The 26,498-nt window shown below is 41.8% G+C and overlaps 1 protein-coding gene across 2 annotated transcripts in view; it reads right to left on the bottom strand.

Moving 5' to 3' along the window:
* Positions 1-24,674, bottom strand: part of FAM189A2 (family with sequence similarity 189 member A2) — a 49,794-nt gene extending 25,120 nt beyond the window's left edge. The window contains exons 1-2 of one of the 2 annotated variants that reach the window (XM_045840427.1): positions 24,227-24,674; positions 13,452-13,508 (exon numbers count right to left, since the gene is read on the bottom strand). In XM_045840427.1, the coding sequence (XP_045696383.1) occupies positions 13,452-13,508; positions 24,227-24,628 (459 nt within the window). In that variant the 5' untranslated portion in view covers positions 24,629-24,674. The remainder of the gene's footprint in view (positions 1-13,451; positions 13,509-24,226) is intronic. The other variant, XM_045840428.1, reaches the window with a different exon arrangement.
* Positions 24,675-26,498: the final 1,824 nt, after the last annotated feature.

Raw genomic sequence — 26,498 nt, 5'->3', positions numbered from 1 at the left:
CAGATTGTCCCACTGCATCCTCTTCTCAAGGCAGGCCCAGGGACAGCCACAGCCTCACTGCTCCCTACGCCCTGCACATACCTTTGTGAGCAGACCCTTTATTAACCCTTGCCAAGTTATAATTTTATTGGGTCATCTGTGTCCTGCTGGGACCATCGCTGATATGACTTCTCCACAAAATTTATCTTCATATTTAACCTAAATTTCTTCCTGCTCTTTGAGGTTCGTTCCTATTGCTCTCACTTAAGATTTATCATCACATGCCCACTGAAGTGAACACCATGAGTTACAGTTCCCAAATTCTACTGAAGCCAATTCATCACTGAGGCTTATCATGAAAGAGAAAGAGAGGCCCAGAGGTAGTGGAGAAATGTCCTTCTAGAAGATGTATTATAGACATGAAAGACAGTGGGACCTAAAAAGTGGAACACTTGCTCCCAATGCACCCTATGGATTTTAAGAGTCAGATGTAAAATCTATCCATTTAAAGGTGAGGTGCAAAATCCAAGATCCAGAAAGCTGATCCTCTTACAAGCATTGGCAACATGAATTAGCCTTTCATCGTTTCTGACTTTACTAACTTGCATTATGAGTATTTTATGGTATGTACATTGAATATATCAGGTAGCTTGATGTAAAATGTGCTGTTTTTCAAGTCAGTATTTGGAATTGACCTCAACTCTGATCTTTTGCAATTGTGCCTTTAGTTCATTTCAGATCTTAATTAAATGACCCAATAAAAGAATATTTGGGGAACCTAAGACTATTAAGAAGAAATATCACCTTCAATTTGCCTAGTCCTACCTGCTAAAGGTCTCTCATAATCCCCATCACACAACAGCATTAAATAATTATGCCTGAAACAGCTTGGAATTATTCAGTGTCTTTTTTGTTACAAGATTTCATTCTTTAAATAGGTTGACCTTTCCCTACTGCCTAAGACTTTTATTTTGGTTCTCACTGCCCTGCTGCTCCAAGCTCAAGATACAACTGAAACTCAACTATGCATAAAGAAACTATCCCAGTAACTGTGTAAAGATTATGTAGTTTAAAATGAATAGGTTTGAAATGGTGAGTTGAACATAAGCATTTAGTTCTACTAATTCCTGGGTGTTGCGAGGGTCGGGGGCAGGAGGGGCATTAAATGGTAGTAAGGGGAACAAATTTAATGCAAAAATCCATAAATACAGAGAATGGGAAAATAGCAATAAAATTTTAGAAGCTAGCCCTGGCTGGCGTAGCTCAGTGGATTGAGCACAGGCTGGGAACCAAAGTGTCCCAGGTTTGATTCCCAGCCAGGGTACATTCCTGGGTTGCAGGCCATAACCCCCAGCAACCGCACATTAATGTTTCTCTCTCTCTCTCTCTCTCTCTCTCTCTCTCCCTCCCTCCCTTCCCTCCCTAAAAATAAATAAATAAAAAATCTTTAAAAAAAATTTTAGAAGCTAGAATGCTGATGGGCAAGTGTATGTATGTTCTTAGAGACATGACATCCACGCTTTAAACCACTGATTAGTCCCTAGTTAATATTCCATAGAGCCCATGACAGTCAATAAAACTGCTTATTTGACTCTTAACAACATTTAAAATTTTAATTCAGTTTGGGGAAGCATTTTAATACTAAGATGCAGAATCACGTGCAAGATTATCCAAACATAACCCAGTGACACTGGGGGGAAAAGCTGAAGACAAGACACCAAGTTCAAGCTTTCCTGATGTAGTTTAGCAAAATGAACGTTCTGATTGATTGCCCAGCACCCTGGCAACCAAAAAAAACCCTAACAAATCACAAGCACTCGAAAGCCCAGGCTTTTGCTACTTTAAACCTGTTTTGGGAGCTCACATGCCGACTGACTTGGTTTAAACGCCTGTGAGGCTTTAATCCTCAGATCCCAGGAGAACTTACTCCTAGCCTTCACTCCCTGGCACCCTTTAAGTTTCTTCCAGAAACTTGGCGGATATATTGCTAACATTCGGACTGGCTCTCCTTGCCAACAAGCCAAACACAGACTCATTGCTACGAACAGAACCAGCTGTCTCTCTTTTCTCTCAAAGATGTTTGTGTCGGATTTACTCATATTATAGCTGTCCTGAGATTTTCTTTTGGTAAAAGGTTTAAAATATAATAACATTATTTCCAATTCTTTTTCCAACACCAGTGAAAGGCTTCTTCCTCTCCCCACCTGAGTAAGACACAAAATTTTCATCAGTTTTAGAAGAGTTTTAAAATGAGTAACTGCAGTTTGAGAACAGTTTCAAAATGGGTAACCAGAGTTGCTAATTCTGGTGGAAATGTACAAGCCTTGGGGGTACTTTCAAGCCTCCTTGCTTGTGAAAGGGGATTCTGTCCTACCAGGGTGTCCTTCCCCAGTCTCATGCGGATCCCTTGTCTCCCAGGGCTCCCTGTCAGCTCATCGTCCCTCATTTCTCAGAGAAGTAACTTCTCATGACCCAACAATCAGGCATAACAAAAAGGGAATGCCCTTAGCATGTGTCTAGCTCCCCAGTTCGCCAACAGAGCATACACAGCCCCACCACCCCTCAATTATACATCCTTCTCAGGAATGTGGCTGCAACCAGGAGAAAAACATCAGATGAGAATGTCAGAAGAAACAACCAGAAGAGGACAGGACGGGACATATCAGATCTGCAGCATAAACAAAGAAGAAAGGGTCAGGAATGTGGACTGCAATGCCTCTGGGAATATGCTGGTAGGGGTAAAGTTGCATTTGAAGATAAGAAAGCAGAAAGTTCGGTTCAAACAAAATTGCAGCTCTATGGTCCTTGATACTGAACTTTTCTTACTCCCTTATTCTTTTCTCCTTTTCTTTGTACTTCTCTGATTTGTGTTCTTTTCTTGCTTCTGGCCTCTTCTCCACTGGGGCTAGCTTCTCGAGGTTCACCAAGTCAGAGTCAGATCTTATGATTCCCTAGCAATGAAGATCGCAGCTCTTGAGAAGAGTCTCTTATCCAGAGTCAAGTCTCCAAGATGGCCACTGTCATGGCCCTCCCTCTCTGTGCCCACAGGCCATTCTTCCCCTCAACAGGTGAAGTTCAATGCATACAAGGGAATGTTATGCAGCCTTACGCAGGAAGTACCTACACAGGAAAGAACCTTGAAGACATTGTGCTAATTGAAATAAGCTAGATACAAAAGGATGAATAATGTATGATGACACTTACATGAGGTCAAATTCACAGAGACAGAAAACAGAATGGTAGTTAATTAGGGGTGGGGGGTTGCTAAGTGGGTACAGAGTTTTTATTCAGGATAATTTAAAATATGGATAGTGGTGATGCTCGTACAGTGTTGTGAATATACTTAATACCACTGAACTGTACATTTTAAAATGGTAAAAATGGCTATTTTTATTATATGTATATTTTATCACAAATTGAGGAATCACACACACAAATAAATGCAAAAGGAAAGAAAGAAATAAAAAGAGATGGAATCCAATTTCCATTTCCCTGCCCCTAGATGCTAAGCTGGCCTTAGGAACTTGTTTGATCAGTAGAATGTAGCAGAGGTGACATTCTGGGACATACAAGACTAGATCATAAGTAGTCTGGGCCACCCATGCCTCTTGCCATCCCCCTGAGGTCTGCGCCACCATGCTGGGTGGCAGTGACATGGGAAGGTCACATGTTCATGCTTTAGTCAACAGCCCTTGCTGAGCTCCCAGGCATGTCTTTTATAAAAATATACAGAAGTATTTAAGAATGAAATTTTGTGAAGGCTGGGATTTATTTCAAAACGACCCAATGACAGCGGAAAAAGAAATGGATAGGGGTATAGAAGAGACAAGTTTGAACGTTTGTTAATGATTATTGTAGCTGATCAATGGGTACAAGGAGCTTGTTGTATTTCTCCCAGATTAGGGGTGTATTTGAAATTTACCATAGGAAACGAAGAAGGAAGAGGAAAAAATGGAAGAAGAAAAGGAGGAAAGAAGTGAGAAGAGGAGAAGAGAAGGAAAAGGAGAAAGCGAGGGGAAAGAAGAAAAAGGAGAGGGGGAGAACAAACAAAGCAATTTTACTGGGAAGACAAAAACGTGGCAGGAAGAATGCTCTAGAATAGAAAAGACTAAAGACAGAATAATCAAAGGAAATGACCAAACCTTCACTAGGCCGTAGGTTTTTAAAAAATGGAACTAGGTTACACAGGCATATTCACTTTTTGAGAACACATCAATCTGTGCACTTATACACACAGAAATGTGCACAACTCATACTTCAGTTAAAAGGCTTTTTGATTAAGAAAACATTATATAACATTTTGGAGTGACTGGGGAACTTGAAAGAAGAGCTGAATATTAGGTGACATTAGGAAATCATTGCTGTTTTTTAAATTACAAAATGTTATTATGGTGAGAAAGAAGAATGTCTTGTTTTTAGGACAGAATGCCTCCTAAAGTATACAGGGGTAAAGTACCGTGAAGTCTGAAACTTTGAAACAGTCCAACATAAAACTCCTCATTTAAGTATAGACAGACACAGCAAATATGGCAAAATGTTAACAGCTACAGAATCCAAGTGGAAGGTATGTGTGAATTTGTTGAGCTATTTGCTCAACTTTCCTGTAAGTTTGAAAATTTTCATGATAGAATATTGAAAAATATTGAAGTGATTTTTTCAGGTGCAAAAGTGACAAATTAGAAACAACTGTCTACTTACTAGCTGATACTAGCAAACTTCTTTCTAAAACAGCTGGGTAACCTGCCTGCAGGCGCAAGGCTCCTACAGCAGTATCCATCACACAGTCAGTCTTCTTTCTGGCAAGGCACGGCACAGCATACCCACACATAAAGCCTACTGCCTACCGAGGCCCGCTCGGCCACACAGAGCTCCCAGGCAGCCCCCTGTCTCAGAGAGCCTGCTGTGGGAACAGACCCACACAAGCAAGGTGGTGACAAACAGTGTGGAGAGACCACCTGAAACTGCATCCCAACTCTTCTACTTTTAGCTATGCGGCCTTGGGCAAATTACGTAACCGCTCCGTGCCTCAGTTTCCTTAGAATGACGAAACTAGTAACGCTTCCCAGATTAGTGGGTTGGTGTATGCACCTCAGTTACATGTTTGTTACTACCACCAACTGTTTCAGACATTACAAGCATTACCCATCTAGTCCTTCAGTCCTGACTCGAACAAACGACCAAGAACCAACAGACACCCACAAACCAAACAGCACAAGAAACAAGGACGAAGAGGTCAACAGACCCACTGAGTCCCAAGGAGAAAACAGATAACTTGGAAAGGAGAAGAGGAAAAATTGTAATGGATCTAATCAGTATCTTCAGAGAGATCAGAGAAATTACAGCATATATAAAACAAGAATAGCTGCTATGAAAAAAGGATGAATCGAAGTTCAAAAAGAATCCCAGAACATCAAAATATATCATTATCAAGTACATCAATAGAATGGCAGGAAAAAAAGATAAGAAAATACCCAGAATATAAATTTTAAAAAACCAACAAACAGAAAATGTGAGACTTTGAAAAGTTTTCTTAACAACGACCCTCAATTCAAGAGGTCCAACAGCTGATTATTAGGTGTTCTAGAAAGAGCAGAGTAAATTGAGGGGAGGAAATAATCAAATAAACAATTTTAAAAATTGCTCAGCATTGAAGAAAGACTTGGTTCACAGACCTAGCTCTAAGGTGAAACAACCAAACTCTTGGAAGAAAATACCAGCACGCCCTCGTGGCCTCAGCCTAGCCCAGAGTCCTAAACCACGATGGTGCAGCAACCAAGGAAAAATGATGCCTCACTGACATGAGAAACTTGTGAGCTTCAAAGCACACTATTAAAAAAGTAAAAGACAGCCTGTTATAGAACAAACAAGCAGGGGCCTTGGGACGATATACTATTACTGAAAGAAGCCCCCAGGTCTGTCATGTCCGCCATCTATAGGAAAGATGTCTCTCAGTGCCAGAGATTTGTGAAAAGGAAAGGAAATGTTTATTTAATGCTATATAAACTTAAAGTAGTGACCTAATGTCTTCATCAAAAATCCTAAAGTCTCTTAAAACACCCACAAACAGACACAGTCCTTCCTTCCTTCCCCTTTGCCCAGTCCAGAGTACCGTATCTCAGGAAAGGAAATAGAAGTCCATGGCTCAGGCAGTCCTCTGGTTCTTCCCATCTAGTACTCCGTCTTGACTGGGAGACCTCCCTGGGTTCCTGGCACCCTTAGCTGTGTCGCCAGGATCTCTGCTAAAACTGGGTGGTAGTTTCCCCTTCTAAAGCTTCAGGGGTTCCCACTCTGGCAAAGGCACGTGGTCCTCTCTCCCAGGGCCACAGGAGTCTCCACTCAGCCAAAATCGTGTGCTTCTCCTCCACAAAGCTGTGGGGAGGGGGGTCGCCACTCTGCCAAAGCCAAGTGGCGATTCTCTGCTAAAGCCGCATGGTAATTCTCTCACGCAGGGCTACAGGAGTCTCTACTCTGTCAAAGCCACACGGTTCTCCCTCCTCAATAGCTGTGATTCTCTCTGCACTGCCACAGCCGCATGGTTCTCCCTCTCAGGGCCACGGGACTCCTCACTCAGCCAAAACCACGTGCTTCTCTCCACAAAGCTGCGGGGGAGGGGGGTCGCCACTCCGCTAAAGCTGAGTGGCGGCTCTCTGCTAAAGTAGCATGGTGATTCTCCTCTCACAGGGCTGAGAGAGTCCCCACTCTGCTAAAGCCTCATAGTTCTCCCCCGCAGGGCTGCTGCATCTCGGTTTAAATCCCCACGCCAATCTTCCTCTGCAGCCCCATTTCCGACTCCTCCCACAGTTGGCCACACTTGCCCTCAATCTGCTGTCCTCTCCAGATTTTTTTGGTCACCAGCGTGGGTCTGGGCAGGTGGGGCCCCATGTCATGGAGCCAATCATCTCCAAGCTCCCACGCAGGCGCTGTAACTCAGGGGACCTGCCCCCGAGTCACATCTTGGGTGAGAGAGTCCCTTTCCATTCCCCCTGGCTCAGAGCAGGGCCACAGCTATTTAACATATCTATGTAACCAGTCAAAGGTTATAGATATGTTAAATGACCACGCCAGAGGGTAGGAGCAAGGCTGTTGCTATGCAAAACAGCTCTCAATGGCCCTGCTCCATTTGTCCCTTCCCTGACCCACACCTGGGGTGGAGGGGCGGTGGGGACATCCTAAAATCTCCTGGACACCTTGAGTTCTGGACCCCATACCAAATGCCCATTTGGGGTCCCCCCTCTTGGCTGCACCCTGTAACAAGCCCACAGAATGGGAGAAAATACTCACAAATAATTTATCTGATGAGGGACTTGTAATAAAAACAGAAATAAACCAATTTAAAAATGAGCAAAAGGTCAAAATAGACATTTCTCCAAAGCAGACATGTAAATGCCAATAAGCACATGAAAAGATGCTCAACATCAAATCAAATAACGAGATACTACGTAACACCCATAAAATGACTATAATAAAAATATAGACAATATGTAAATGTTGGAAAAAATGTGGAGAGATTAAAACCCATGGAAGCTATTGATGGGACTATAAAGTGACACAGCCACTTCAGAAAACAGTTCCTCAAAATGTTAAACATAGGGTTACTGTATGACTCAGTAATTCTAAGCATATAGCCAAGAAAATAAAAACAAGTCCACAAAAATACTTGTACACAAATGCTTGTAGCAGTGAGGCAGGAGGTAGTCAGGAAGGAAGCTCCAGAGGCCCTGCAGGGCTGAGGTAGAAAACACCTATACATGACAAAGACCCCCTAAGACGGGTTGTTCCTGTTTTCTGGGACAACTCTGAATCATAGAATGCGCCTGCGCACTACCCCTGATTCATTATAATATCATTATAATGAAATAACATTGTGGGACTCCCTTCTCCAGTAGCCAATCAAGAAAGTCATGGGAAACCATGCATGCGCAGTAGCTTTGAAATCCAACTCCTTGTACCTGCGCAGGAAAAGCCCGCCAAAGACTAGCAGGGGGCTTCTGCCCCTATAAGAATAGAATCCCCCCAGCCCACGTGCTCTTTTTTTCCCTCTGCTCAGAGCTGGCTCACTCCCGTGTCCTGTGGTGTGTACTATCACTTAATAAACCTCCCCTCTTTCTTTATGCTATAAACTTTGTGTGTTCGGTTCAATTCTTTGTCCCCGATCACTAAGAACCTGGTTACCTGTGCACACCTGTGCACACCTGTGACAGCAGCATGACTGAAAATAGCCCAAAAATAGAAATGTCCACTAACTTGATGGACAGACAAGTAAGATGTGGTTCATCCATCAGTGGAATATTATTCAACAATAAAAGGGGACAAAGACTGACACGTGCTACAATGTGGATACCCCTTGAAAGTATTGTGCTTAAAAAAAATGCTAACTGGAAGAACCCAGCTACAAAGGATCACATATTAAATACTTTCATTTACTTGAAATACCCAAAAGAGGCAAATCTATACAGACAAACTACATTAGCAGTTTCCCTTTCTCTAGTCAATATCAGATACAAAGGGTCTTTTAGTCACCACAAGTAACGGTCTCATTTCAGTAACTATAATGTCCTGGCCTCTATCCCAGTCAAAACTTGCAACTTCATTTAAATTTCAGCTTTTCTTCTCATCAGGCTGATTACTGTACAGAGCAAGAAAGCCTGCAGTGGGAAACGCAAGGGAGTTAGGCCATCTTCTTGATTTCCCTACTTTTTGTGTCCACTTCTCCTGAGACTGCCATTGAGGAGAGGAAGAAATGGGCAGGGGGTAGGGGGCCGGGGAGGAGAGCCCAGGGCATGATGGTAACGCAAGGAAAGGGGCAGCAAGAGTTCATTTGACTGTTCACCCTAGACTCGGCAAGTGTTTAGAGAGGACTCTCCTGAATGGGGCTCCCACAGGCTCCTCTGAGATACTGATTGTTGAGCTGGCAGTCCCCTTGACTTGGGCATCCAGCTGTGCAGGCTGTGGTCTCCTTACTCCTACAAGGGGCTCTTGGGAGCAGGATCTAAAGTTACCCCAGATCTGTTATCTCTAGCCTATGGTCAACTTGAAAGTATGCGTCTTCGCTTTGGTCTGTAAACGCACATTTATTTCCCAACTGCCTTCTCTGAGTCTGAGGCTGCAGGGCACTCCAACCAGACCTCTGAATTCCCCCAAAGCAGGTGCCTGACAATCCAGTCTATCAAGGGACTTGTATTAGTTCTCCAAGAATTTATCTGTAAGCACCACTTCCCTGGGAGATGAAACTCAAAATGCCATAGCAATTCGGTAACTTTCTCAAAAAACATCTGCCTCTAATCCCTAATCTTTCTGGAGGCTGGGGATGGAGATGGGTTAAGGGTTGCAAAACTGGTTTTCATCCACATTTGCAAATTCTGCTTAGACAATCTAATGCACTAAAATGTGGGAGCTGCTGACATCTGTTGTATTGTGGCTGCAGGAGAATCTGGAAATAGAGAATCTAATTCAAACATCCTAGTAAAATCACATTCACATAAATACTATTTATTATTGGTATTTACTATTTTAAAAACAATTTTTAGACAATGTTTGAATGGTATAACAGAGTTTAAGAGCAAAACGTAAACATTAAAACACTGACAATATGAAAGTGATGGTACTATTATTAAAAACTGGGAGGGGGAAGGGGAAGAAGTAGAGCTAAGTGCTGGTTTCTTCAAGTTACAGAAGAGAGAGTCAAGATATACTATGCAGCCCTGGCTGGGTGGCTCAGTTGGTCGGAGTGTCGTCCTGGACACAAAACATTTGTGGACTCCATTCCTGGTCAGGGCACACACCTAAGTTGAGGGTTCAGTCCCTGGGCAGAGCATGTACAGGAAGCAATGGATCAATGTTTCTCTCTCATTTCAATGTTTCTCTTTCCCTCTCTCTCTCCCTCCCTAACCCCACTCCTTCCTCTCTCTCTAAAATCAGTAAACATATCATTGGGAAAGGAGTTTTTAAAAATTTACTATATAAAGTTGATGGATTAAGAAATAGGAGCCTATAATATTATTTAAAATTTTAAAGCCATCAATAGGGGAAATAAAAGCATTCTTTTACAATGGAAATTGTTTGCTCTTGATGGAAAATATACAACCTAGAATACAGTGTGCACACACACACACAGAAATGTATGCACATGTACAAACACCCTAGCTTAATCCCAGTCATAGCTAAAAAAGCTACAAATATTTGCAAACTATTTCCCAAGATTATTACTTTTGTTTTGGACACATGAGTACTTTATCAGTAGTATAAGGAAGAGGACCCAATGAATGAAAACTACCAATCCTGAATTTGCATGAGAACTTGAGTTCGAAGGAACTAGGTCAAACTGACCCTTCTTTGTTCAAATGAGTATAAAGCCTGATGGAATCACTGAAACAATCACACAAAAAAAGGGAGGACAAAGGTCAGTGGTTCTCAAAAGAAAGTATTCAAGTGTTCTTGACCGGTGTGCAACCCAACAACTCAAAATGAGGATAGCTTGCCTCCTAAAACGGTCCTGGAAAGACTAACCAGACCCTGCCAACCTTCATTATCGAAATACTCCCTAAACACCCTAAAGCTAAAAGGGTAGAATACAAAGTTCTAGAGAACAAAGCAAGTGAGAGAAATGTAAGACAAAAGAATAAGATAAACTTTGGGAACTCACCTAGGACCTAAATGCCTTATTGACTGCCTAACTAACTCCACATCAATGATAGGTGTGTACTGAGCATATAGGATGGAGAAGACAGACGAGACCTGTGTTCTCACAGAACTGTTTACTGGGGGAGCACACCACCACTAGCAATCAAACAGCACATACACAGGGCCGGTACCAGCTGGGAAGCCAATAGTGAGTGCTGGGACATGGTGAGGGGAGGGAGACACTGGAATCAGGGTGATCAGGGAAGGTCTCTTTCAGGAAGTGACTGCTGAGCTGAGCCCCAAATGAGAAGCCAGCCAAGCAAACAGTGAGAGGAAGAAGGTCCCAGGTTTATGTAGAAGATTCTGGCTGTTCAAGAATCAGAACGTGCTCCTGGGACAAAGTGTGGGACGTGAAGGGGAGAAGGGCTGGAACTCTGCTTGGCCAAGCCTGGGTCTATACGAACACAGATTCAGTACCTGCTGGCTTCTCTCATGGAGCACAGCCTCTTACCAAAAAAAAACAAACAAACAACAAAAATCAGTTGGTGCATTCCCTGAACTCAGGAACGGGTGGGGGTGGACAAAAAAGGTCAAGTACCCAGTAAAAGGGGGATGGTGGTAGAGCTGCCCCTTGGTATCACAAGATTATCCCATCTATTCAGAACAGAAAACTAAACTCAGAAAAATTAAGTCGTTTGCACACAGTTGTACAACCTTCAGAAGACGAGCAAGGACTCTAACCAGGAGTGTCTGACTGACATGTCCAGTTTCATTTATTACCTTACATGATTTTTTCATTTTTTAACATAACAAAAACATTTGGTACAAGTTACAATGATATGCTATTAAGATTCATGTGAACTGAGGATTTTTCAATTTATGATACTCACTAAGGCTCAAATGATCTATTGATATCCTCAGAAAGTTTCCCTTGTATGATTCTTGTCAATTAATTTATCTGCTTTTTAAATTAGTGTTAATTAACATTTCAAAACAATCTCTACATAACCAACAGGCTTATAAATGACAGAACGCTACTTGGCAATTTTAAGTAGTAGGTAGGCACTGTGAACTCCTCATATGTGAAAACAATATTCACTTAATATTATTTAATTTAATATTAAATGGAAAAAGTAAGAGGTCAACACTGGATGAATAAACTGGTCACAACTTTGTGATCAAGTATATACTTAACAACAAAGATGAGAAATAAAATTTTTAAATGTAATAAAGACACATTTTTATTAATGTTGTTTTCATTTAAAGATGCCTGAACACATATAATAAAATCATAGGGCATCTTTCCAAAAGAAAACAATGTTAAAGAAAATAACGTCTTAAAAGGAGGACTTTCTTAATATCTGTCTAGGACACGCACTCATATTCTCTTCACCATTTGGAATTTTCAAAGTATAAATAGCATTAGAGATTTTCTGATTTTAATTTAAGTTAAATACTTGAGGTTTGTATTTCTGAGCATTTCGATATTAACCCAAAGGAAAAAGATGACTCCTATAGCCAACTATTAGTATAAATATTGAACACTAACCAAAATTCTTCTGCAGAGACTATAAGCCTAGAGAGTTTTGTAAAACAAGCCTCAGACACTCACAACATACGCTGCAGAGCTCATCCAGAGCCTCGTTGTCTCCCATCCTGCTAACGTGTTAAAATGCTGCATTAATGATTTACTCCCTCCAGAAATATGAGCATAGTTTCACTAAATGCAATAACTGATTGACTGGTAAAAAAATGTTGCCTAAATTCTCTTGTGGGCCTGAGAATTCTTTAATTTTTTCAAGATCATCAACACAGTCTCAGAACCCATTTTTCTGCCTGTATTCTACAATGTGCTTCTTCTCCTTATATCTAAGAATTTAACCATTTTTGTGTTTATTACCCACCACCTGGTCAACTGTGGTCTGTTCAAGATAAACTGTTAAGCATATAAACAAAATGATGAGAAATTTATTTAATCCTATTTCAAAATAGATGGAGAAAAATGAAAAATAAAATGTTATATAGAAAAAAAAATTTTAAAGTATACTTCAAATTGAGTTTCCTAGACCCTCTACTTCATCCTTAAACATTGGCAACTTCATTGGAAATGGTCTATTTTTTATAGTATTCCTTGAATCAGAAGGACATAGCAAAGAAAAGCAAAGGCATGACATTGGGAATATAATAAATGCCAATGAATTGTACACTTTAAAATGAATTTCTATTATGTGAATTTTACATCAATAATGAAAATTTAAGTCACCACTACCTATCTATATTACCATAAAATATAATATTTGTGTAATAAAGAGAAAAATATAGAAAATCTGAGCAATGAAATTCTGAGGCTGTCCAAAGCATTGTAACAATAAAAAATTATGTAATCATGATTAATATTGAGATTTTCTTCAAAAGAATATGGAGGAAAAAGGAATATGGAGGGCGGAGAGAACGGGTAAGGGTCAGGCTGGACAAGACCGACTGTAAGTTAATACGTAAGTACTAAAGCTGGGTTATTGGTACAGGGGGTTCATTATATTATTCCCTCTACTTTTGTATCTGTTAAAAAATGTCCATAGTAAACATTTTTTCAAAATTATATCTTTACAATAGGTCTAATCCTGAAATGAACAGCACGTATTTAGCCCTGGGTATATAAGAACCTGGAAGTCAATCAGAACACTGGCAAAATTATCGTCTTACTTTACTATTCCGAGAACATCTGAGTTATAATATTGTCCACTGTTAACTTTTTTTAATGAACCAGGAAGCTTTAGCATTTCTTCAATGGTTTGTTTAACAGACTTCATAAATAGCACATTTTACAAAAGGCAAGAATTTATAGTACATACCAGGAGTATCATAGGCCGTTTCCAAGTTGTTAATCCTATGATTCCAGAGAGTATCACCTACAAAAACAAAAAATATCACAAATCTAGAAAAGGCACCAATTCCATTAAACTAATCAATCCCTAGTCTCTACAGTACATATTTTTTGGTGTGTACTGACATTTCAAAGCCTCTAATTCAAATATTTAATAATATTTAATATTCCTGCTGATTACAGGAGCCCTGGTAGTCTACTTTGGACTATTCATGTCCAAGGCTCCAAAGCTTTCTTATTGATTGTGTATGTTTTTTTCTTACGGTCAATTAAGAATACACAAACAAAAATTAATCTACCTTCTGGTTAGTGAAGGAATCGGCACTTCTGATTCAGGCTCCCTGACCCCAGTAGCACCTAATCTGTTTCCAAAACCAGTCCCATAAGATGCATGTCTCGCCACAATCACCTTTCCCTAGGTGGGCACCCATCTTTACAGAACACGCAAATTCCTTGAAACAGTGAACAAGGCCTTCAGGATCCTCCCCTGCCTACTGCTCAAACCTGGATTCCATGTACCCCCACCCCTCCCACCACACACCTTCCTTACAGGCACATCTACCATTCCTCAGACTGGCCAGGCTCTAGAGTCTAGACATTCTAAGGCTTTGTACTTCTCTTTGCTACAGTGTCCTCTCCTCCCAAGTTACCTCTGAGCTGCTGAGACTTCCTATGCATCCTGCAAGACCCCAACTAACAGCTGCTTCCTCTGAGAAGCTTTCACTGATCCCCACAGCCCACACTCCCAGAAGCCCTTTACATATAATTTCCCCCCCAGAAACTCCGTATTACATCTCTGGCTTGCCCACCAACTGTGAATTCCTATCCCATCTCTCTGAAACCGCAGCTCCTAGCACAGTGCCTGAGACATGGCTGGCAACTAATAAATGTTCCTGAGCATTTATTGCACAAAAGGGGAGGGACCACAAGGAGAAAGATCTCATGTTTCAAAATGAAACCTCAGTAAACAACAAACTAATATCCTCAGGAAAGAGGAGCTGGCATTTTGCAAAAACGTAAACTAGAAATCAACATCAGCCCTTTGGATACCACAGTTCACTAAGCGGGAAAGAATACAGTAATTATTCAGCCCAGGGACATTCTGATATCATTTGAGCACATTTATCTTTGTGTACAGTAAAAAAAGTACATTGGCTGAATGCAGTCATGAGGATTTTCTTTCAAGTGCACTTTTTACCAAAATCACTGAAATGCACCATTTCACAATTACTGTTTATTGACTACAAATCAGCAAGCATTTGGCAGTGTTACTTCGAATGCAAAGCTCACAGTCCTGCTTGCAATATTCTCCATTCTCTATTAACTGACTGAAAGTAAATCATTCCACAACATCAAACCAGCAGAGTTCAAATTCACCCTCTAGTATTAAGGACCAAAAACCACGTTTGAGCAGATAAGCGACAATTTGTATCCCAGCTATGTTCAAACCTACTATCAGCTGTCTGCCCACCAGGCGCTATATGCACACAATCACCTTAAATTCAATAGGGTGTTTCCACACTCCAAAGGGTTTCTGCCTGGAGACACGCAGGGCATTTTGCGGCTCATCAGGAGGGTGTGGGCTGCATCCACTTTACAAATCGGGACTCGGTATCCGGTATCCGTGAGACCTTGGGGTCCAGGTTTCCCACTTGGCTTCTAAAAAACTTTGTGACCTTGGCCACATCATTTCACTTCCCTAGTCCTCACTCTTGCTTCCTTAAAAACATGGTGAATGAAGAAAACCATCTCTGGGTCTCCTCTACCTCAAAAGGTTTACCCTGCTGCGACGGTAGTGATACCTCAGAAACGAAACTCCGTGATCCAGCACGGGCTCCACCCTGTAGACTGCTTGTGGGCACGCACGCGCGTGCAGGTGTGCTGCATGCGTCAGTTCCTGTGCGCGCACATGCGTGCATGTGTGCTGCGTCATCCCTGTGCGCACGCATGCGTGCATGTGTGTGTCCACATGTTCACGTATTCCCTGCCTGCCCGCTCTGCTGCTAACTGGACTTTGCTGAGAAAACTCAACTATCTTTGTGAAAACGTGAGTGAAAGTAGCGCTGCCCTTGAGGGAAACACAAATGGTCCACTGAACTGAAATATGAATATGACTGGAATAATAAGTTAGTGTTTGATATTTATGCCGCTGGTCTCCATTAACACACAACCCTGTGGTTCAGCTTTGCAGAGCACATTTTTTCCATTAAAATCGCATTATCAGAGTGAGATGTCCAACCCGGAAAAGCCCACACAAATAGTGAAATGCCTTAAACCATACTTCCCATGCCCCCACTGGCCACATCATCCCACCCTCCTCCACTTTAACATTTAGTATATGTACATAATTTACACATGTACATACTTTTCTCTAAATTCTTAACTAGGCACATATGGGTATGTATGTGTATCTATACAAATGCACAGGGGTGTAATTTTTACAAAAACATGGATCATAAAAGGTACTTTTCTTCCTCTTTTTCTCTGAATAAATTCTTCATGGAAATTTCTTCATGTTCACAGAAATGGCTCTCATCGTTTCATTTAATGGCTATATAATATTCCTTTTGTATGGCTGCACCTAATGTATTCAATCATTTCCATATTTATGAGCATCCACTCTATTTTCAGTTTTTTTGCTCTCACAAACAATGCTGCACCAAACCTCCATGAACTGTTTTTACAGTGCAATTCAGTTCTGTTGGATAAACTCACAGGAATAGGTTGCTAAGTTTAAAGGGAGAAATATATATACGTGTATACACATGACGGGTACAATTGTCGTTTCAAATGAAGGATTTCTAGGACAAAAGACTGAGCTATCTTTATTTCTTTTTTTTGGAATGGGGGAGTTTGCACATATAAGCAATGAACTAAATTTAAAACACAATTTTTAAAATATGTACAAAATGTATTTGACAAATAAGAAATATGAATAATATAAAACACATATGGCAAAGATACTTAAGAACTCAGCGGGGAGAAATATAAGCTTATTAAACAATAAGACAGCCTTAAATGGAGGTATTCTTAAATAAAGACTCAAAATAAATCAAGACAAACATCACGCTCCTGGGTAGGAAGACAAAATAAAGATGTCATTTACATCTTGGAACTGTTTTATAGATTGGACTCACACCTATGTTAAATCCCAACAGGAGTTTTGTAAACCACCCTTCTTTACAGGCATACATTAAAGAACTGCATACATTCAGGTTGGACATGGGAACTATAATTATTTACATCCACCTCAGCCCTGAACCCTGCAACAAACGTACACACTGACTTCTACTCAATTGTCCCCACTCTTTGAGCCCCAGTAAAACCTAAGACACTTGGAGGGACCCTGTGAGTGATGAAGTGGAGAGAGTGAACAGAGGAAGTAGGGCTGGAATGGAATACAGAAGTGCTGCAATTGGGGATGAATCTTTTAAGAGCTCAAGACTTAGGGCATGGATGCTCACATTTCATCTAGGGGAGGAGTGGAATTCATGAATGAGGAGAGGGGATGGGGGAGGGAGAAAAGAAGAGGCAGACTGCAAGTTGATGCAGACATGAAAGAAAACAGCATGGATACTCCTCAAAAAACTTAAAACAGAGATACCATACAACCCAGCAATTCCACTTCTGGATATTTACATGAAGAAAATGAAAACACTAATTCAGAAAGACATATGCCCACCTATGTTCAATGCAGCATTTACAATAGTCAAGATAGGGAACCAGCCCAGATGTCCATCAATAGGAGAGTGCATAAAGATGTGAGACAGGGAGCATTTGAGATCTTGCTCCCTGGCATATGTTGTCAGTTTGGCCCACATAAACTCTTATTTTAAAAGACAAGAAGATGTGGGGTGTATGTGTATGTGTGTATATATATGTGTTTGTATGTATATATGTATATCTGTGTATACATATAAATATAATTAAATATTACTTGGCCATGAAAAGAAATGAAATCTTTCCATCTATAACAACAAGGATGGACCTATATGTATGGTAGTATCCTAAGTGAAATAAGTAAAATAGAGAAAGACAGATACCATATGGTTTCACTTATATGCAGAATCTTAAAAGCAAATGAACAAATGAAACAAAACAAACATACACTTATAACAACAGAAACCAAAGGAATGGTTACCAGAGGGGTAGGGGTTAGGGAATGGGTGGAAAGGAGAAAGGAAATATAGTTGATATGCTGTGATAAGTTCGCACCTTGACAGATGATTACTAAAATTAGCTGGGTGGTCACAAGGTGACATATAAAAATGTCAAATCACTGTATTGTACACCCAAAACTAATAAAACTAATATAATATTTGTATATCAACTGTAATTAAAAATTTTTAAAGCCTGGAAAGAAAGAAACACATTAAAAAGGTTTCCATTGGGATTATGGGTGTTTTAAATTCCCTCTTCCCTTTCCTTTCTGAATTTCCTAAAATTTCTACAATAAATATGTTTTACTTTTGTTTTTCAAAAGAAGATGTATAAGTCAGAGTATGCTTTGCCTATAACTCCCTCAGTGGCGTGGTAGCTGGAGCTCCAGAAAAGAGTCAAGAAGGTCCCTTAACAATGGCCACTCATGGCACGCATTACCTGGTGATGCTAAGACTTGTTTGATTGTGTCTTACACTCACTGGCAATCTCATGAGGTCTTGGATCTGTGAATGGTCATTACTGCTAAAGGCTCATCAAGGCACTCAGTTATGGCAAGAGTTAATGAATAAACAAATGGATGATGAACTAATAAATGAATGAAGGTCAAAAGTAGGAGACAAACTTGCTCAAAGATGACCATGGAAGCCTAAACACATTTTTTACCCTTGTGCTTCATATATCAACAGCAAAAAGCAACTCTATCAGCATTCTTTCTACCCAGTGCAAGATGCAACTTGCTCTGAATGAACAGGCAAGAACCTATTTTCTAACCCAGATTATCTCTGCATCTTAATGAGATTTATTACAATTTTGGTTTTTCTTACTTGCAATCCATTCCTGTAGCTTTTAGGAACAAACAGAGGTTCTCTGTGTCTCTGTCTCTGTCTGTCTGTCTGTCTGTCTGTCTCTCTCTTTATATTGCAAAGAAAGATTCTGAGATACTCCAAGCAGGAATCATTGTTACCTACCACACACGGTTAATGTGCCTTAGTGTTTCAGCTTAAAAATCAAATCATTAATATCAAAAGCATATAATTCTACTCTCCTGTTTTTATTTGTTAATCCACTAGCATGTCTTAAGGGAAAAATGTTCTGGTTTTTCAAAAGCTACTATATCAACAGAGATCAAAAGAGCCACGTTGTTAATGTCCCATGTTTACCTTGTAAACAAGCACACAAAAATCTAACTGCTCACTGACCTGCCTTGTCCTATAGCTTTTACACTGGCAAGTTTCAGAAATTTGTGTGTGTGAACATATCATTCTCCCCTACCTGTCCTGAATGACTCGTTAAAAAAAATTAAGGAAGGCGTAACAGGATATTTCCAATGTATGCATGATGGTTACCAGAATGTCCCACAAAAAACTGGCCTGTTCACCTTACTGTAATAAAGTACTGCCATGGGGTGGGGAGCGCACAATACCACATGCAGGTGGTGGATTGCAGAACTGCACGCCTGAAACCTATATAATTTTACTAACCAATGTCACCCCAATAAATTCAATAAAAAGTAAAATAAAATAAAACATTCCCTTGAAGTTTAAAAAACATTGATAAGGCTTCTAGTATATGCCAAGCCTGGTGCCAGGGCCCAGCAGGGAAGCACCGTCCTAAATGTTTTCTAATTATACCCTCATATAATCAATTTTGAGGCAAAAGTCATCCCACCTGATTTTATAGATGAGTAACTGAGGCTCAATGACTTGCTCAAAAACTTATAAATGTAACTGCTGTCATGTAAAATAAAGGACCAAAGAAATCAATGAAACTCATCATAAAGATTATATTTAAAATGCTGCTTAAACATTAAAGTAGTAGTTGATTTGATTATAATTGAAAAAGGTATTGACTGTTGTTTAACTGTTAAAGACTTCAGAGGTTTTGCATTAGCTTTTCCTTTGGACCATTTGTTTTTTCCTTTTATGTTTTATCATTGCGATTTTCTTTTAAAGTTTACCTTAAGCTTCACCAATGTCTTTTTCACTATAAGGAACTAGAATCTTGCTAAAGAATCACAGACTCAAGGAACAGGTGGCCATGAGTACAGGTCAGGGACTTCAAGCAGAGAGACATGAATGTGTGCAGACAATAAAGGAAATTAGGGCTTCCACAGAAGACCACAAACAATAACCAACTCCTTACCACTTGCCTAAAACATCTCCCAAGGATCACATATGTCACCAGAGTCAGAAACTTTGTTTTCTGAAGCAGGAGACACACCAATGCAACTCTCTCTACTCTTCCATTAACACAGAGTGGTAGGCTGAGTCTCCAGTAATCCCAGTGGAATCTAATGTTAACTAAATGCTCCCCCAAATCAGGAGCCAAGACAGCATGGCCTGCACATGGATATGGAGATCTTTCTGCCATAGAGTCAAACTTCAGGTTGTTTTTACAAGTGGCTAACCTCTTAGCTACATAAACTTTGGTAATAATAATAGATTAAGTCATTAACCAAGGATATCAGGAAGAAATGAAATGATTAGAAGGTGCTAAAAACCAATAACTATATGAGCCCTGGCTGGTGTGGCTCAGTGGATTGAGCACCAGCCTGTGAACCGAAAGGTCACAAGTTTGATTCCCGGTCAGGGCACATGCCTGGGTTGGATGCCATGTCCCCAGTTAGGGGCATGGGAGAGGCAACTGATGGATGTATCTCTTGCACAATGATGTTTCTCTCCCTTTCTCCCTCCCTTCCCCTCTCTCTAAAAATAGATAAATAAAATCTTTTTAAAAATGACTACATGAAAACCACCGCCTTCAACTTGCTGAAATTATGAAAAAAAAAGTCTTTACAGGGCCTGTCAATTCTTAAATATATATTAAAATAGATAATCTAACCCTGGCTGGCATAGCTCAGTGGATTGAGCTCGGGCTGGGAACCAAAGTGTCCCAGGTTCGATTCCCAGCCAGGGTACATTCCTGGGTTGCAGGCCATAACCCCCAGCAACCACACATTGATGTTTCTCTCTCTATATCTATCTCCCTCCCTTCCCTCTCTAAAAATAAATAAATAAAATCTTTAAAAAAAATAAAATAGATAATCTATGCCTTCAAGATTCAGGCAAATGAAGGAAACCTGAAAATCTCAGGCTTAAAGTAAGAACACTTAGAGGTGTATATGGAACAAATACTCTTGAACTATCTCATGTTTAACAAAATAGTCCTTTCAAATAAATTTGTCCCTTGACTTAATTTTGTATCAAATATACAAACAAAATTTTTACTGAAGCCAAAAGATTTGCCCACTGAGTTGATATTGCAGATTAAGGCATATAAGGGCCTGCCAAAGCTTGAAATATGAGGATATCCTTCTACTGTGTTCCTATGTGGGTTTGAAGTAACCTTAGACTTAAGGTGGCACTGCCACTCAACTGCCAAGTTTCACAGGCCAACAAAACTTCTGGGTGATAAGTAAAACCCAGTATATCTGTACAATAGAATCTCATTTGGCAATAAACGAGAATGAAGCACCGACACATGTCACAACATGGATGAACCTGGAAAGCGTTATACCAAGTGAAAGAGCCAGTCACCAAGGATCATGTGTTACGTGTAACAAAGTAACAAATCCAGAGAGATAGAAAACTGATTAGTCAGTGGTTGGCCAGGGATACGAGGGTCAGGGGAAACGGGGAATGACTGCTAATGGGTGCAGGGCTTCTTTTGGGGGTGATGAAGATTTTCTAAAATTGATTGTAATGATGCACAATTCTGTGAATTCACTAAAAATCACTGAATTGTCACTTTAAGTGGACGAATTGTATGGAATGTGAATTATATCTCAGTGAAGCTGTTACTTGTTTAATAAAAATTTCTACAATCTTCAAGTCATGATTTTAAGCTTTTTTCATAAAAAACTTAGTTCTGCTCTTTAAATTAGTTATAATATACTACTAAGTCTCTTCCTTTAACTACTAAAATCTTTCCTTTTAGAAATATGTACCTTAGTATGGAATGGCTGAAATTTTAAGTGGGATTTAACTTAAAATAATCCAGCAGGTGTTAAGAAGGGGGAAAAGGTGTGGGTATAAAGTGGGCATGAGTGGACGACTACTGAAGCTGGGGGATGGGTAAGTGAAGGTTCCTCATACTATTCTCTATTTCTTGAGATTTTAAAATTTCATAATAAAAGAGTAAAAGTGGAGAGTGGTGTTTAAGACTTCCCAGTCACATCTATGTTGTCTCTCTGTTCTGTTTATATTTCCTTTCTTTAAATATACACATATCAAAATATCTACAGATGAAATAGTGTGATGTCTGATATTTGCTTCAAAATAAATAGGAAGTAGTTAATCTGATTAGCGGACTAGGAAGCATGATGGAGATAATTCCTCCCATGGCTGGAACACCCACCCTCCTGCAGTTACCAGAACACACAGAACCAGCAGCAGAGCCAGGAAGAAGTACAGACAGAGCAACTGTCGGTTCTGGGTGAGGACTTATGGAGGTTCATTGTACAGTGTTTGAACAAAGGTAAAACTTCTCATAGTGCAGAGTTTAAAAAAAAACACCTCTCTCACGTACATACATTCAAAAAGTATGCTGCTAGTGAGACTTTCTTCCTAAAACACCTGGAGAGTCGTGGTGCCAAATGCCATCCTCAGCCCTACTGAGTGGCTCCAGAAATGCAGTATCTTTTGATTCTGTTGTCACCTTGCAAATTCTGAGGTCACCCTCAGAAAAAAAAGAAGAATGAACAAAAGTTTGCATGTAGAGCCAGGGACAAGGAGCAGAAAACGTCCCAATTGAAAAGAACTTAGTTCCAAACAACTGATTCTTTCCCTGACCTGGTTTCCTGAATCCTGGAAACAAGGACACACCCAGCTGGCAGGCCCAGTGAAGAGCCTTCATCTTCTGGCTGATGGCTTTTCTCTCCTTCCTTCCTCCTTTCCTTCCTTCCTTCCTTTCGTTCTTTCATACTTTCTCAACTCTAGCTGTGGCTTGAGAGACATCTAAGTGCATTTACCTCTGGAAAAATTCCCAACAGTACACCTGATTTCAGGTTTTAATTTTAGAAGGGAAACAAATAGTTTTCAGTAATCCTAAACTAGCTATCTTTGAAAAGACAAGAGATTATGGTTTAACCAAGAGCAAATCCCTAAAAATGTACACAAGTTCCATTTCTGGCCCACGGTATTTAGAGAAATGAAATGCACCCACCACTGGGCTGAATTTAGTCTGACAAGTAGGCTAAAAAGCATAATGGATCTAATTCCTATCCAGTCAGAAACACCCATCCTCCTGCAGTGTTAAAGAACACTCAGGGAGGCCAGCAGGAGAGCCCAAGAGCAAGGCTAAGAGCACAGGATTCTTTTTACCTGGTGCACACAGACCGTGAACACTAACCATAGCATGGATTGTACCCCACTAAGATCATCCAGCATCAAAGTATTTCAAAGGAGAGGAAACTGGCATCAGTTTAAGTATACAATGTCAGTCCAGCCTCCAGGTACTTAACGTTCTTAATGTTCTTATCAAACAATTACTCTGGGTTCAATGAGTTCTCCCTATATTCTTAGAATATGGTCTTGAATCTGGGTATGTGAGGACCTGCAAAAGGACATTTTTGTGCATTCAGAACATATATTCATTACAGATCCTAGTCAAAACTGTCAGCACTGCCAAACTTCTAGATTTAGTTAGTTCATAAAAAGGTCATTAACTTTAACATGTTCATCTTCCACAATCTTTCCATGAAGACCCATTTCCAAGTCTCTCAACCCCAAGCAAACTTCAAGTGTTTAGATGCCTAGAAAGCTGTGAAATTGCTGTGAGGCAGAGGAGAGTAGACACCCAGGGTCCACAGACACTAAGGCCAGGTTCCATGGCCCCGGACCAACCTTTCCCACTGGAGGAGGCAGACATCTCCAGCTCACTGTCCCAGCTTCCCCGAGCTCGTGAGTAAAGATAGTTTGGGTCCTGGAGAATTACATTCTGGACAGCAGCCTGCCACTCCAAGAACACAGTGGGGGCGTAGGGCCCTCCTTTAATGACCAGGTACAAACAGGAGTTTACACACACCCTGCCATTACTTTCACACTCATCCTCACATTTCACATTTTTCATGTCTTAAGGGAGAACATAATAAGTGAGCTGCCTCAGTCAAGATGTCACTTCGTCCATCCTACAAATACACCTACTATGTACCAGGCACTGTTGATACATCAGTGAACAAAACCTTAAAATCCCTGCCCTCCTCGCACAGACGTTGTCCGTGAAGTAAATAGTGATCAAAAGAAGTTTAATCATTGCTTCCCCTTTCCTGCCACCCATTCCCATCCTTCCAATTTCCCAAAGAGCTGGGAATCTGTTTTATTCTATTAGTTTGACAAGGACTACAAATTCTTTAGGTTGCGAGGAACAGACACTGTCCAGGTGCAGCCCAATTCACCTCTGAACTCTATTCCCTTGGAGCCTTTTCCCCCCAAAAAAACTTCAGCTGGCCTGAGGGGCTGTGGTCCCCACCTGCAGCCCTGGAAACCCAATCCTGGGACAGTGGAGGGAACCCGCTAGAGCCCGCGGCTCCCTAGGGGGTTTAGGGGATCCTGCGGAGGCGAGCGGGAAGCGCGAGGCACTCACCGAGGAGCCAGCCCAGAACGGGCACGCGTTCTTCACCTGCGGGGAGCTGCTGAGCGATAGCGCCCCGAAGCTGAGTGCCACCATGCAGCACCCCAGGATCAGCTGTAGCAGCCCGAGCGACAGCAGCGGACGCGCAGGCAGCCCGGTGGAGCTCGGGGCAGCAGCGGCCGAGGCGGCCCGGCGAGAGGAGAGCGCGGGCGGGGCCGTCAGCGCCCCGGCGGTGGCGGAGCAGCGAGGCCGCAGTGGGGGCTGCAGTGCGGCCCGGGGCCAGCGCGGCCGCAGCGGTGGCAGCGGGGGCTCCTGGGCGACTGTGGCCGCGGCCCCAGGGCCCCCGGCCTGCTGCCCGCCCGAGAGCCCAGCTACGGGGCAGCAGGAGCCCGGGAGCACCACGGGCAGGGACATGTATGGGCGGGTAAGGGAGCGGCCAAGGGCGGCCGGGAGGGGACGCCAAGCGGGGCCTCGGGCGCCACGCACTGGGCACCGCGGGCGGGCTCCGTAGACAGGGGGGAGGGAAAAAAATGTACACAGCCCAACCACTTGCTGCTGTCCCAGCCTCCGCTGCCGCCTCCACTGCCTCCTCCGCCGAACCCGCTGCCCCGGCACCCACCGGCGGCTCCCACCTGCCGCCCGGTAGGTCCGCCTCCGGCGGGCCGGTGGAGCACCCTCACTCTCACCCACAAAAACCCACTCGTCCTCTGCGCCTGCACTGGGGCCGCCGCGAGGCTGTAGCAACCCTTCGGTCATAGCCGAATTTGCATCCGATCTCCGGGGTGCAGGAAAGACGCCCAGCCCCATTTTTTAAAATAGGTCCCTGGATCTAAGAGGGGCACCACAGCCAGAGCGTGCAGGAGCTAGCGCTGATAATCTAAGAGCCTGCTCCGCCAGTCGCCAAGCTGCGGCTGGAGAGCGGTGCAGAAGCGCAGAGACCCTCACCCTTCTCTGGTTCAGCCAAGAAAGGAACGCTGGCAACCTTTAATGAAAAAGGAGCCTGGCTTTAAACTTTGTGCACTCCACCCCTAGGAGGGGGAATCACAGGAGGAGGGGCTATAAGTAACTTGGTGGGGAAAGTCTACGCTGCAGGGCTTTGGGGAAGGACGAAGCAGAGCAAAGTCAGGCTTCCCGGCGCCGACTGAGCCGGGGCCCTGCCGCTTGGAAAGGGGCGGGGGAAGAGGGCTGGGTAGGGCTCCCATGCTTTCCCAGCACCAGGGTAGGAGCGAGTGTGAGCTTGAGGTTACCTTGGAAATATCCAGAATCCCCAAAGAAAGAACGGGAGCAGCCCAGAGCACGTGGCCAAGGTTACACTCTGCGTCCACCTCACCTTGCTTGACTTGTGAGTTTTACTAGGTATCACCTGGTAGAGCATAGAATCCCAATCTCACAAAAGAAAGTCTGAACATAACACTAACCTGTTTTTGGTAATTTATAAGACATATTTAGAGCTATTTTAAAAAAGACAACACGATTCGACTTTGTGAAATGACTTTCTCTAATAGTGTGTGTATATATATATTAGAGTATATACTATATACTATATATATATATATATATATATATATATCCTTCCCTTGAAGGATTCTTATGTGTTGAACGTATTCTTATACGTAAAATGCAAATCTATTGTAATAGATTTTTTTCCCAAAAAACAGAGCGCTGTCACTTTGTAATAAGTCAGCCTCAGTATTAGACAGCTCATTTTATCAGTAAGGTGAGAGTATTTAACATCCTCCTGCCCAATAGACCAAGGGAAATGCGGAACTGGCTGTATGCTCTAGTTGCCAAGGCTGTATTTACTTCGGTCATCACTTCAACCCACAATGCAATGCATTGCTAATGTCGCATGTGTGTTTACATGCACACTTTCTGAATTATTAAAGCACCTGTGATTGAGTCCCAAAGACTTCTTCTGCAAACTCATCTTCAAAATAAACTTCGAATCATGGAGAAAAAGGGATCTGTCTTTTAAAATAAATGTTTTAAAGTATGTTTTTTCATATACTTTAAAACATCTTATATTACATGTTCTTAAATTGCAGGTGATGGTTAAATTAAAAGCATCTTGTATGCTGAGTTTAATTTATTTTATTTTTAGAGAGAGGGAAAGGGAAGGAGAAAAAGAGGGAGAGGAATGTGGATAGGCTGCCCCTCACACCACCAGGGACCAAACCCACAACCTAGGCAGCCTCTACCAGGAATCCAACCTATGACCTTTTGCTTTGCGGGACAATACCCAACCAACTAAGCCACATTGGCCATGGCATTGTATACTGAGTTT

The sequence above is a fragment of the Phyllostomus hastatus genome, unplaced genomic scaffold, assembly GCF_019186645.2.
Source record: "Phyllostomus hastatus isolate PE091 unplaced genomic scaffold, TTU_PhHast_1.1 phas_contig_34, whole genome shotgun sequence".
NCBI classification, from domain to species: Eukaryota; Metazoa; Chordata; class Mammalia; order Chiroptera; family Phyllostomidae; genus Phyllostomus; species Phyllostomus hastatus.
Note: the sequence above shows the minus strand (reverse complement) of the source record. Positions and strands in the feature narration are given on the sequence as shown.